Consider the following 13,945-nt stretch of genomic DNA (forward strand, 5'->3'; position numbering starts at 1 on the left):
GGGACAATAAATAACCTCACTGTCATTCGCTTGTGCTCTGTTTTCAATAAGCTGTCCACCCACCTTGATCGCACAAATCTTCAAAGGGGTCCCCAAGCCCCACCCTGGATTGTGGCAGTTTAAATTACATCACTCTGAGGTATTCCGCTACAGAGTAAAAAAAATTATTCTTACATACGCACCACATAACAGCTTGTTTCTCCCCTGAGGACGTTTAGTGACCGACAGAGGGTCCTCACCCCAAGTGAATTCCACACAAGTGACATGAATGTGAACAAAAAGCACAAGAGGATGAAGCTTTCCTGTATTTAACAAACCTGTTTTATTGACATTTTGTATTTCATCCTGCTGCAAATAAAGTAGAGAAAATGAACTTGTGAAGAACCTGTCTTTGTGACTGTGCACCAATGGCCGCACACTAGTGCTCCATTGGCTCATCGGGTTTATCAGCAGGAGGAGCATCAGGAGGCTGTGGGGCCTGCGAGACACAAAGGAGAAAAGAGGACAAGATAAATACAAGTCAAAAATGACTGAATATTATTTGTGCTTTAATTAAAAGAAGTATGTCAAGGAAACATTACAAAGACAATGGGATTCTCGACTTGTTCATCATCACCAATGGTTTTGAGGGCCATTTTCAGGGTTTACAAACACTTCAGCTGGTTACCCTCCAAATCTTTTTCCAACATGAATAATAAAGTTATAAACTTACACTCACTAAGCCAACTCTTTGGACCATTATAGCTTCCTCCTGCTATCAAAACAGCCTCAATTCTTTGTGGCATGGATTCCACAAGAGGTTACAAACATTCCTTTGAGATTCTGGCCCATGTTGACATGACCGTATCAAGACTTTTGCTCAGACTGTCAGCTGCATATTCATCTCCTATTCTATCGCATCCAAAAGGTGTCCTATTGGATTCAGATACAGCGACTGACAAGGCCACTAAAGAACAATGACCTCATTGTCAAGTTCACAAAACCAGTTTGAGACGACCTTTGCTTTGTGATATAGTGCACTAATATGCTGGAAATAGCCTTTAGAAGGATAACTAAATTGTGCCCATGAAGGGATGCACATGGTCACCAATAACGGTCATGTAGGTGTTATTTGGCTGGAGACTCCACTCAACACTGCTAATTAATGGCAACTTAAGGCAATCGACCTGAATAATCTCAAAGCAGCATTAGGTGGACACTCATTCATTTACCTTTTTCTGAGGTCTCTCCTCCAGGCCTTCAAGGAATGGCGAAACATCATCATCATCATAGACAGTAAACTCCAACTCTTTCCCAACAATTCCAATAGAAACATTCTGGAGAAAATGAAACGAGTCAACCATGAAAAGGCAGTTTAAGAACAATTCAGATCCTCAGATGGCTCAAGTGGACACAAAACCAACACACAGACTTCCTCTAAGGCAGGGCAAGGTCTCCAACCTTTTTTCCCCCCCTGAGAGCTACTTTTACAAAATGAAAATGGTTGAGAGCTACTCATGTTTTCTAACGTTTATTCTCATCACTTATTTGAGCCCAAACAAAATGAATAAGCTTGTTTTGCCTGAACATTTACAAAATGTTGGTGTCCACAACTCACATTTTGCATTAAAACAATCACAAAAAAATATTTAGTTCACCTGCAAGTGCATTTTGTAGGTCTGCATGCATTTTCTAGTGTATATCACACTATTGAATTAAAACATGAATGCTGTCAAAACAAAACAGTGCAATTCCAAATACACAGATATGACTTCTTCATTTGTCATTTTGTCACATGTCACTGTGTCACTTTATTCACAGGTCCAGCTGCATGTGTGATGTGTTGTTTAGTTAGTCAGATGACTGGCACTGAGGTGTATGGTGGAGTGGAGCCACTTTGGTTCACTCATATGGAGTCATTTAAATGTTCGTCTGTCAGTCTTGTTCTGAACTTTGATTTCATGTAATAAGGTAATAATAATAATACATTTTATTTACAGTGGTGTGAAAAACTAATTGCCCCCTTCCTGATTTCTTATTCTTTTGCATGTTTGTCACACAAAGTGTTTCTGATCATCAAACACATTTAACCATTAGTCAAATATAACACAAGAAAACACAAAATGCAGTTTTTAAATGATGGTTTTTATTATTTAGGGAGAAAAAAAATCCAAACCTACATGGCCCTGTGTGAAAAAGTAATTGCCCCCTTGTTAAAAAATAACCTAACTGTGGTGTATCACACCTGAGTTCAATTTCCGTAGCCACCCCCAGGCCTGATTACTGCCACACCTGTTTCAATCAAGAAATCACTTAAATAGGAGCTGCCTGACACAGAGAAGTAGACCAAAAGCACCTCAAAAGCTAGACATCATGCCAAGATCCAAAGAAATTCAGGAACAAATGAGAACAGAAGTAATTGAGATCTATCAGTCTGGTAAAGGTTATAAATCCATTTCTAAAGCTTTGGGACTCCAGCGAACCACAGTGAGAGCCATTATCCACAAATGGCAAAAACATGGAACAGTGGTGAACCTTCCCAGGAGTGTCCGGCCGACCAAAATTACCCCAAGAGCGCAGAGACGACTCATCCGAGAGGTCACAAAAGACCCCAGGACAACGTCTAAAGAACTGCAGGCCTCACTTGCCTCAATTAAGGTCAGTGTTCACGACTCCACCATAAGAAAGAGACTGGGCAAAAACAGCCTGCATGGCAGATTTCCAAGACGCAAACCACTGTTAAGCAAAAAGAACATTAGGGCTCGTCTCAATTTTGCTAAGAAACATCTCAATGATTGCCAAGACTTTTGGGAAAATACCTTGTGGACTGATGAGACAAAAGTTGAACTTTTTGGAAGGCAAATGTCCCGTTACATCTGGCGTAAAAGGAACACAGCATTTCAGAAAAAGAAAATCATACCAACAGCAAAATATGGTGGTGGTAGTGTGATGGTCTGGGGTTGTTTTGCTGCTTCAGGACCTGGAAGGCTTGCTGTGATAGATGGAACCATGAATTCTACTGTCTACCAAAAAATCCTGAAGGAGAATGTCCGGCCATCTGTTCGTCAACTCAAGCTGAAGCGATCTTGGGTGCTGCAACAGGACAATGACCCAAAACACACCAGCAAATCCACCTCTGAATGGCTGAAGAAAAACAAAATGAAGACTTTGGAGTGGCCTAGTCAAAGTCCTGACCTGAATCCAATTGAGATGCTATGGCATGACCTTAAAAAGGCGGTTCATGCTAGAAAACCCTCAAATAAAGCTGAATTACAACAATTTTGCAAAGATGAGTGGGCCAAAATTCCTCCAGAGCGCTGTAAAAGACTCATTGCAAGTTATCGCAAACGCTTGATTGCAGTTATTGCTGCTAAGGGTGGCCCAACCAGTTATTAGGTTCAGGGGGCAATTACTTTTTCACACAGGGCCATGTAGGTTTGGATTTTTTTTTCTCCCTAAATAATAAAAACCACCATTTACAAACTGCATTTTGTGTTTACTTGTGTTATATTTGACTAATGGTTAAATGTGTTTGATGATCAGAAACATTTTGTGTGACAAACATGCAAAAGAATAAGAAATCAGGAAGGGGGCAAATAGTTTTTCACACCACTGTATATAGCGCCTTTCCCATGCTCAACACACTTCACAGAATATAAGAACGACGGCAGGGTATACAGTATATAGCGTTGTACAAACCAGATAAATAAATAAAGAAGATTACAACAGTGAATTTAGAGAAAAAAAGCCTAACAGACAACATAATTGATGGTCTCGCACACACACATACAGGTTACATGAGCATCTTGACAGAGAAGTAAACTGAGAGAAGGGTAATAAAGTCAGGTAGAGCTAAAAGCCTTCCTGAACAGATGAGTTTTGAGTTGTTTTTTTAAAAGAATTCATGAGAGTCAGCTGACCAGATTAATTTCGGTAGGTCATTCCAGAGTCTGTGCACTATACAGCTGAAGGCCCTGCTGTCACCCATGGAGTGTAGATTAGTGTGGGGCACAACAAGACTGCCAGAATCAGAGGACCTTCGTGGGCGGGCAGGCACATAGTGATGAAGAAGGTCACTGATGTAGTTTGGCGTGAGGTTATTTAAGGCTTTGTAGGTTATTAGTAGGATTTTATATTCGATTCTGTAAGACACAGGGAGCCAGTGAAGACGGAGCAGGATGGGTGTGATGTGCTCACTGCTGCTGGTTCGAGTAAGGACTCTTGCAGCCGAGTTTTGAATAAGCTGGAGCTGTGATATAAGATTAGAAGGGGCACCTGCCAGTAGGGAATTACAAAAATCGATGCGGGATGTGATAAAAACATGGACAAGTTTCTCAGCATTAGAGATGGAGAGGAAGGAGCGAACATGGGATATGTTACGGAGGTGAAAGTAAGAAAGTTTCTTAATGTGATTTATGTGGGCGGAATAAGAGAGGGAGGAATCAAAAATGACACCAAGATTCTTTGCAGTAGAGGCAGGTCTGATGAGATCACCATCAAGATGGACTGGGAAGGAGCTCATTTTTATTAAGTTGTATTTTAGTCCCAGTTTGCAGGAGTTCAGTTTTGTTGCAATTTAATTTTAAAGAGTTCTGCTCCATCCAGGTTTTAATTTCACTAAGGCAAGTTGTGAGCTGAGAAAGCTCTGATGAAGTTCCACTTTTAATATTGAAGTAGAGTTGAGTATCATCTGCATAAAAATGATAACCCAGTCCATAGCTACGGATAATATGGCAAAGGGGAAGCATATAAATACAGAAGAGGGCCGAGGACAGAGCCCTGAGGAACTCCTTGCGTGACTGGCACTGAGGTGGATCTGCTGTTGCCAAGACTAACAAACTCTTACCTATCAGTCAGATAGGACTTGAACCACTGGACAGAGATACCCAGCATGTTCTCCATTCTGGACAGTAGAATGTCATGTCTGACAATGTCAAATGCTGCACTGGAGTCTAATAGAATTAATATGCTGGTTTGTCCAGAGTCTGCTGCCATAAGCAAATCATTGGTATGGAGATCCAAACAAAGCAGACATTTTCAGAGCTGCTTGGTGAAGATTCTTCTAGTTATCTGGCTCTACTAAGCTCCAGAAATGCTGTTGAGACTTTAACTGCACATTATTTTGAAGGTTTACCAATATATAAAATCCAATGTCTGTCTGTCCGCTTTTCACGAGAGAACTACTTAATGGATTTAGATCAGGTTTTTTTTTCTATAATTTGCTTGAACATTCCGGTCGATTTTGTAACTTCTCTCATTTCGCTATGTATCAGAGTTCGATTTATTAGCGCAAATCTGAAGAACACACAGCAGGCCAAGGGGAGACGGGGCCTTCCTCACTCACTCGCCAGCTTCAGGGAGTGTACCTTAATTCCACTTAGCTAGCAAATGAGAGAACAACTGAATTCAACTTTGTTTGATATTTAAAATAAAGTGTTACTTCGGTCTTGATGAGTTTGAGTCCAGATATTCTCTTATTCTCTTAAGTGTCTGCCACATTGAAAAGAGAGATTGCAATTCAGATTATGGATTGTGATTTTGTGTTAAAAGGATCATGATATGATTTTTTGGAAATATCGACCATCCCTAATTTGACTAATCAAGTTTTCAAATTTATGTAGGATTCACTAACCCTTTGGCGAGCTACTTGGAAAGGGGTTGTGAACTACCGGTAGCTCGCGAGCAACGTGTTGGTGACCCCTGCTCTAAAGACTGTATCTTACAGTGCTGCCGGAAAGTATTCACAGCGTATCACTTTTTGCACATTTTGTTATGTTACAGCCTTATTCCAAAATGGATTAAATTCATTTTTTTCCTCAGAATTCTACACACAACACCCCATAATGACAACGTGAAAAAAGTTTACTTGAGGTTTTTGCAAATTTATTTTATTTTTATTTTTAAACTGAGAAATCCCATGTACATAAGTATTCACAGCCTTTGCTCAATACTTTGTCGATGCACCTTTGGCAGCAATTCCAGCCTCAAGTCTTTTTGAATATGATGCCATAAGCTTGGCACACCTATCCTTGGCCAGTTTCGCCCATTCCTCTTTGCAGCACCTCTCCAGCTCCATCAGGTTGGATGGAAAGCGTCAGTGCACAGCCATTTTAAGATCTCTCCAGAGATGTTCAATCGGATTCAAGTCTGGGCTCTGGTTGGGCCACTCAAGGACATTCACAGAGTTGTCCTGAAGCCACTCCTTTGATATCTTGGCTGTGTGCTTAGGGTCATTGTCCTGCTGAAAGATGAACCGTCGTCCCAGTCTGAGGTCAAGAGCGCTCTGGAGCAGGTTTTCATCCAGGATGTCTCTGTACATTGCTGCAGTCATCTTTCCCTTTATCCTGACTAGTCTCCCAGTTCCTGCCGCTGAAAAACATCCCCACAGCATGATGCTGCCACCACCATGCTTCACTGTAGGGATGGTATTGGCCTGGTGATGAGCGGTGCCTGGTTTCCTCCAAACTTGACGCCTGGCATTCACACCAAAGAGTTCAATCTTTGTCTCATCAGACCAGAGAATTTTCTTTCTCATGGTCTGAGAGTCCTTCAGGTGCCTTTTGGCAAATTCCAGGCGGGCTGCCATGTGCCTTTTACTAAGGAGTGGCTTCCGTCTGGCCACTCAACCATATAGGCCTGATTGGTGGATGCTGCAGAGATGGTTGTCCTTCTGGAAGGTTCTCCTCTCTCCACAGAGGACCTCTGACAGAGTGACCATCGGGTTCTTGGTCACCTCCCTGATTAAGGCCCTTCTCAACCCGATCGCTCAGTTTAGATGGCCGGCCACCTCTAGGAAGAGTCCTGGTGGTTTCGAACTTCCTCCACTTACGGATGATGGAGGCCACTGTGCTCATTGGGGCCTTCAAAGCAGCAGAAATTTTTCCAGATTTGTGCCTCGAGACAATCCTGTCTCGGAGGTCTACAGACAATTCCTTTGACTTCATGCTTGGTTTGTGCTCTGACATGAACTGTCAACTGTGGGACCTTCTATAGACAGGTGTGTGCCTTTCCAAATCATGTCCAGTCAACTGAATTTACCACAGGTGGACTCCAATGAAGCTGCAGAAACATCTCAAGGATGATCAGGGGAAACCGGATGCACCTGAGCTCAATTTTGAGCTTCATAGCAAAGGCTGTGAATACTTATGTACATGTGCTTCCTCAATTTTTTTATTTTTAATAAATTTGCAAAAACCTCAAGTAAACTTTTTTCACGTTGTCATTATGGGGTGTTGTGTGTAGAATTATGAGGAAAAAAATGAATTTAATCCATTTTGGAATAAGGCTGTAACATAACAAAATGTGGAAAAAGTGATGTGCTGTGAATACTTTCCAGATGCACTGTAAATTGAATGTGTGTCCAGAAGTTGTGTGTGATAGAACAGCATTAATGATAATACTGTTATAATTTCAAAAATGCTAAGATTTTGTAAAATCATGATATTATGACTGAAGCATGTTTGACAAACAAAGTATGTGCCGCTTAATATCCAGGATGCGTTCTGTGAAATAGGATGTTGTGCAAAAAACCTATTAGATACAGTACTTAGTAAAGCTATACGGAATACTGAAATGTACTGTACCTATTTTGACTAACTACAGAAAGATAACGCTACAATGCTATAGAGAGGCGCGATACATGGGATTGGGTGCTACTGCTAGGAGTCCAAGCACACGCTGTTATACGGTAAACTGTTTATTTGCAAATAAGGAAAGTTTTTCTACTCTATAAATATACAGTAAAATCCTATTCCTAAAAGTGCAATGGTGACGTTTTTATGTCACGTTTTAAATCGGGCTTATTTTACAACCTACATATATATATGTTTGGTATCATTCTTTTCAGAATTGATTGAACTTTAATGTGATGTTGTTAGATTTTCAAATTCTTACTCTGTTTTTAAATTATAAACTAAAAAACATCAAGAACTCACATCCCGCGAGATGAGACTTTGTACCAAGAGATTTAACCACGCCCGAGGCCAGAAATAAAAGACAAAGAGTAGGACAGCTGCTGTGCAGGCTTTTAAATGTTCAAAGTGCTGCACAAGATGCAGATCACATGGCACGGCAGCAAGCCAGCAGCTGATCGAGCAAAGAGGAGGTAAAAAATAAACTATTTGTTTCCCATTGTATGACTGTTTAAGAGGGGGGTTTTGGAGGAGCAACCGCATCTCCTCGGGGGCATTCAGCCCCCCTCTTCACAATGCGAGCAGCAAAGACATGAAGTGGCTAGCGAGCAAAGCAAGCAGGGGGGAAGCCCCTAGTGTTAATATAATGGTAGAAAGTACAGTGGAGTACTGGCTGTGCAATCACTTTGTACACATGTTGCATGTGGAACACTGATGCCATTGCTACGTCCAGTTACGTCCGCCACGTTCTGCTCTCTGATCAGGATTTCTGAACTCTATTATAAACTTATGGTCTCACAGACATTATGGGGCGCATATCTGGAGACCCATTATAAAAGTAGATTTCTGTCTGGCAGTAACACTCTGTTGGGCGTATTTAGTGTTAACGTTTGCATTACAACAGGTGTGCCAATAGATAGCAATAAAATGCACTGCATTTTCTATTCCAGCAGATGGTGCATAAACAATAGCACTCAAGTTCAGAATCCTATAGAAAATGCTATATACTAGTAGATTAGGCAACAGACAAACTGACACTAACTTATTAAAGGGAAATTTAAATAGATAAAAGTAGGAAATAAAAAAAAAGAATGACAAATGAAGTACGGATCTCAAATTTTTCCTTTAAACATTAGTGTGATCTGCCCTTATCAATGTTGCAAAATAAGATTTAAATAAATTGTGTCAATAAATAATAATTCCACAAACAGCGATAACTCCCAGGGGACCAGAGTTTTAGACCCCCATAAACAGTCAGGCGAAAAACTAATCCCATTGGAGCCCACTATCAGCCTTTTGTACTTCCTATTATTTTTTATGTTCATAAGAATTAATCGTAAAAGCTTTAACATCTTTTTTTTTTTTTTTGTCCAGAGCCTTCTAACTCACTGCTGGTACAACAAAACCCCCATATGTGACATAGCATTCAACTCAGCTTGATGTCGAGTTATGCAAGATATTAACTTTTTAGGGTTCCCCCCATTTTGTGCAGGAGATTACACCCGTATGATAAAAGGTAAGCCAACAGGTGTCTTCAGCAAAAATGATCAGAAGGATTTCAGGTTGTGTATGCCACATCAACCAATCCCAGGGTTTCACCAGCTAATGGAATACGTGGAGTCAAAGTTACTTTTTTATAGAAATTTAAAAAAAAGGGGGACTGGTAATAGAACACGTATAGAGTTATTTTATTTTGCTTCAAGGTGGCTGATCACGAATATGTAAATCCTTCAAAGATTACATTGATCTCCTGGTAGCTTCCCTGATCAATATCCTCCAGACTCAGACATCTATGTAGTTTGGAGGAATGGCTCAAACTGGGCATGGTGCTGGTGGTGCCATATGCTTTCCACTTCTTAATAATGCTCTAAACAGTACTCAGAGAGATTTTAAAACCTAACAAAAACTTTTTGGGTCCTTCTCTTAACTCGTATCTTTTCAAAGCTTTATCCCAGAGACCTTACGAAAGCACCTTTCCAACCACGAGGAATTCTTTGTATTGCCATGCACTGTCAGCAGAGGAATCCTCAATGAACTGAACCATCACAAACTGATGTCAGGTGGGGCCAATTAGCTTGATGTGTGATCTGCAAGGTTACATTGGTCAACAAGCATTTTGCTTCTGGGATTTTTTCATCTGTACTTTAACAAATTTCACTTGCTGACTCCGAATCTGAAAACCGTTTTCGTCCAGCAGCATGCCCCATTTTTTTAGTTATGATGTTCCAGGTCTTGGACAACTAGGGTGACTGGACAGTAAAGGCGATGCGTTTCAGCATTTAAGAAATAAGTTTGGTCTCGAGAAAAGTGAAGCCAAAATTAAGGAAGGTGTTTTTGTTGGCCCTGAAATCCGTGAACTGATGCTTGACGATGAGTTCAAAAGGAAACTGATGCCAATTGAATCCGCACCTTCATTCGTGCAGGTTGTCCAGAATTTTCTTGACAGTCACAGAGCAGAGAATTATACTGAGCTTGTGGAGTATATGCTGAAAGTATAGTAGCTTTCGGGAGCCAGCATGTCACTGAAGATGAATTTTTTACATTCTCATCTCGACTTTTTTCCACCAAATCTAAGCGATGTCAGAGATGAGCACATGGGGAAAGATTTCATCAAGATATAAAGGTGATGGAAAACTGATATCGGGAAAAATTCACTCCGAGCATGATGGGTGACTGCTGTTGGTTCCTACAAATTGAGACGGATGTGCAGTACAAGCGCAAATGTGAGTGCCTCCAACATTTTTGGGCACGCTGACCTCACTTTTATATTGAGGTAAATTGACATAAATATGCTTTAACGTGTCTCTGGTATCGTTTTCTGGTTTGTTTTCAGAATAAACACATCAAAACAATTTTGGTGGGACATAGTCCAAACTCCAGATATCGTGTTGATATATTATATTGAGATTCAAAAGTGTCAAAACGTCAATGATGTGTATCTCAAAAATCTGACGTGCTAGCTTAATTCCGATTTCATATATGAAATCAGTGTAAAAAACTTCATAAAGAGCTGCTCTGAAGTTCCCAGAAGCAAACAAAAAATATTTTTTGTAGACCAGTGATTGGCTGTACCAGAGTAAGCTGATAATGGGGCTGATCATTTATCCAGACCTAGAATTTCACTAATTAAATTGTAATCATTGTCCCAGTAATTTAAAAAAGTTATTTTCATTTTGACGTTGAGAGTTATAGTGTGAAAATACAAAAGGTGTTGACAATTCTTATTGAGGTATTTTCATCCATTTTTCCTGGTAAAAGGTTCTAATTGTGCAAGATTCTTGGTCCGTCTTGCATGCACTTCTCTCTCTTTTGAGATCTCTTCACAGATTTTTATTGAAGTTTAGGTTGGGGGACTGTGAGGGCCATGGCAAAACCATCAGCTTGGGCTTCCTGATGTATTCCATTGTAGATTTGGAGGTGTGTTTTGAATCATTGTCTTGTGGTAGGACTCATCCTCTGGGATTTATTTGAATCCATTCTTTCCTATACCAATGACATGTTCCCTGTGACAATGACTACAATACAAGCCAAAAGCCTGATTGATCCACTGCCATGCTGAATAGTTGGAGACATATCCCCCCCCACATACCGCTGCACATTATGGCAAAAAAGTTCATTAGTCCCAAGACTTGTTTCCAAAAATGCATCAGGGATTTTTAGATGTTCAGTTGCAAACTTCAGGTGCTGAACTTTCTGGCCTGGAAACACGAAAGGTTTTCTTCTGTTGACTCTACCATGAAGGTCATATTTGTTGAGGTGTCGCTGCACAGTAGAGAACAGTGGACCACCACTTCAGAGTCTACTAAATCTTCATGAAGGTATTTTGCAGTCAAGCAGAGGTTTTTATTTTCCTTTTTATCAATCCAATGAGCAGTTCATTCAGAAAGTTTTCTTGGTCTTCCAGACCTCAACTTGAGCACCATTCCTGTTAACTGACACTTTTTAATAACTTAACGAACTGAGGAAACAGCAACCTGAAAACACTTTGCTATCTTCTTCTTGCCTTCTGCTTTGTGAGCTTCAATTCTTTTATTTTTCAGAGTGCTAGGCAGATGCTGATTGTTAGGACAAGGCTTGGGGAGTCTCAGAATTTATACAGCTGTGCAATTAGCATCACCTGGGGCTACCTAATGATGACTGTGAACAAGCCATAGTCCTAACAAGCTAATGAAGGTCTGAGACCTTGGGAAAGGTTATGAGACCTCAAATACTGTATATTGGGGTGCCCAAACTTTTGCATGGTGCTCCTTTCCTTTCTTTCACTGTATAATTGTACAAAACAAAAACAATACACTAATCTCGCAAAAAATGCTGAAAATACATTTGTCATCTTTAACTTTATGCCTTATGGTGATCAGTTCATCTTCTACTCACTGAACTATTCACAGTAACAGACATTTTAAGCAATAGGACCCAAACCTTTGCATGTCACTGTATACTGTATGTATAGTTTTATGTTTGCAACACTAAAAATTAAACAGTGGGCAAGGTTGGAGAGGTGAACCAAAACAGGAGGTTTGGATCCCAGCACACACTCATCACATCCCATACAGAATGTGTGTGTGTGTGCCGTGAGGATTACTAATCTTAGTCTACAACATACGCAGTCACTCACATTTAGAACATTAGAACACTCTAGATGAGAACAGGCCATTCAGCCCACCAAAGCTCGCCAGTCCTATCCACTTATTTCTTCTAGTAAACGTCAAGTCGACTTTTGAAAGTCCCTAAAGTTTTACTGTTTACCACACTACTTGGTCACTTATTTCAAGTGTCTATCGTTCTTTGTGTAAAGAAAAACTTCTAATGTTTGTGTGAAATTTCCCCTTCAGAAGTTTCCAACTGTGTCCCCATGTTCTTAATGAACTCATTTTAAAGTCACCGTCTCCATCCACTGGACTAATTCCCTTCATAATAAAAGTATCAATCCAATGGACTAATCCCTTCATAATAAAAGTCTCGATCCATTGCAGTTTCCTTTCATAATAACAGTCTCAATCCACTGGACTAATTCCCTTAATAACGGTCTCGATCCACTGGACTAATTCCCTTCATAATAACAGTCAATCCACTGGACTAATTCCCTTCATAATAAAAGTCTCGATCCACTGGACTAATTCCCTTCATAAAAAAAGTCTCGATCCACTGCAGTAATTCCCTTCATAATAACAGTCTCAGTCCACTGGACTATTCGCTTCATATGGCAACGAACATGGCAATGATAGCCTGTTCTGCATTGACATCTATGAAAGTCTGTTGGCAGACTGGGGCTGAAGATAGTACAACTATACACAAATATGTTACTTGAAGGCAAAGTTTAGCCCATCTGGACCAATCTCGAGTGTTGCTGTTATGAAGCTGAAGTTGTGGTTGTAGTGGTGTACTCTCAGATGGCTCAAAGAGGAACTGTGCCACCTCAGGGTATTTTTCAACTCACACATGACCTCTTCTGGCTACTAATAAATCTGCACTGTTAAGTACGGAGACAAGACAGATCGAACTCCAAGGACAGTCCTGACTCAGTTAACAATATCCTGACAAACGACACTGCGATGGAGCTACCACTGAGATACAATAAATGAAATGACACAGAGGCACGTCCCTGTGTGATACTAGCACATGCTAGGTTTTCCCTGCATTGTTACACACGGAATGCACTGATGCAGATGCGGTGCCTTATATTCAAAGTCTTATATCAGACACAGAGGCACACCACCTCCACTTTTATATACATCAATTAGCTTAAAGACAAAATCAACTAACGATGCTCTGGTCCAAACCACATGCTGTCATAAAGCGAGACATGACTGTCATGAACAAAGAGCTCAGCTTTAATGTTTGCAGTGCACCATGCAATCCATATGCCTCTGCTAAATGCCATTTGGTATGGAATTTTTAAAAGCATTATTAATGCATGCGATGCGCCATCTATTAGAATGACAAATGCAATGCATTTTATTAGTAAAAATGTTTGTGATGCTCCATCTTTTGGAATGAAATAGACATAGCAACTGGAATGGAAACGCAGACAGATACACAGACACTTGACCTTTTATTAAGGTCGATTGGCTAGCTCAGTCCAGAGTCTAGCACTTAAATCTCTGTGAAGAAGGTTATTTAATTGAAATGAATTACCAAGAGCAGAGGACATGGACATCCTTCTGCACAGTGCCTAGCAGGCCCTCTTTGGAAGGTCCTGGTATTACACATGTGAAATCCACCAGTAAGATTTTAAGGGGGGGGAAAAAATGAACAGCCTGTGTCACACATTTGAAATTTGTTAGTCAAATTTCAGAAGTCATACATCAGACATTGTCTCATCAACACCTTCTCAT

The 13,945-nt window shown here is 40.4% G+C and overlaps 1 protein-coding gene across 1 annotated transcript in view; it reads right to left on the reverse strand.

The window, feature by feature from the left end:
- Positions 1–298: 298 nt before the first annotated feature.
- The window catches only part of psma1 (proteasome 20S subunit alpha 1), a 64,886-nt gene continuing 51,239 nt past the window's right edge, over positions 299–13,945 (reverse strand). The window contains exons 9-10 of the mRNA XM_028796079.2: positions 1,212–1,316; positions 299–478 (exon numbers count right to left, since the gene is read on the reverse strand). Of these exons, the coding sequence (XP_028651912.2) occupies positions 419–478; positions 1,212–1,316 (165 nt within the window). The 3' untranslated portion in view covers positions 299–418. The remainder of the gene's footprint in view (positions 479–1,211; positions 1,317–13,945) is intronic.

This window comes from Erpetoichthys calabaricus, chromosome 2, assembly GCF_900747795.2.
Source record: "Erpetoichthys calabaricus chromosome 2, fErpCal1.3, whole genome shotgun sequence".
NCBI classification, from domain to species: domain Eukaryota; kingdom Metazoa; phylum Chordata; class Cladistia; order Polypteriformes; family Polypteridae; genus Erpetoichthys; species Erpetoichthys calabaricus.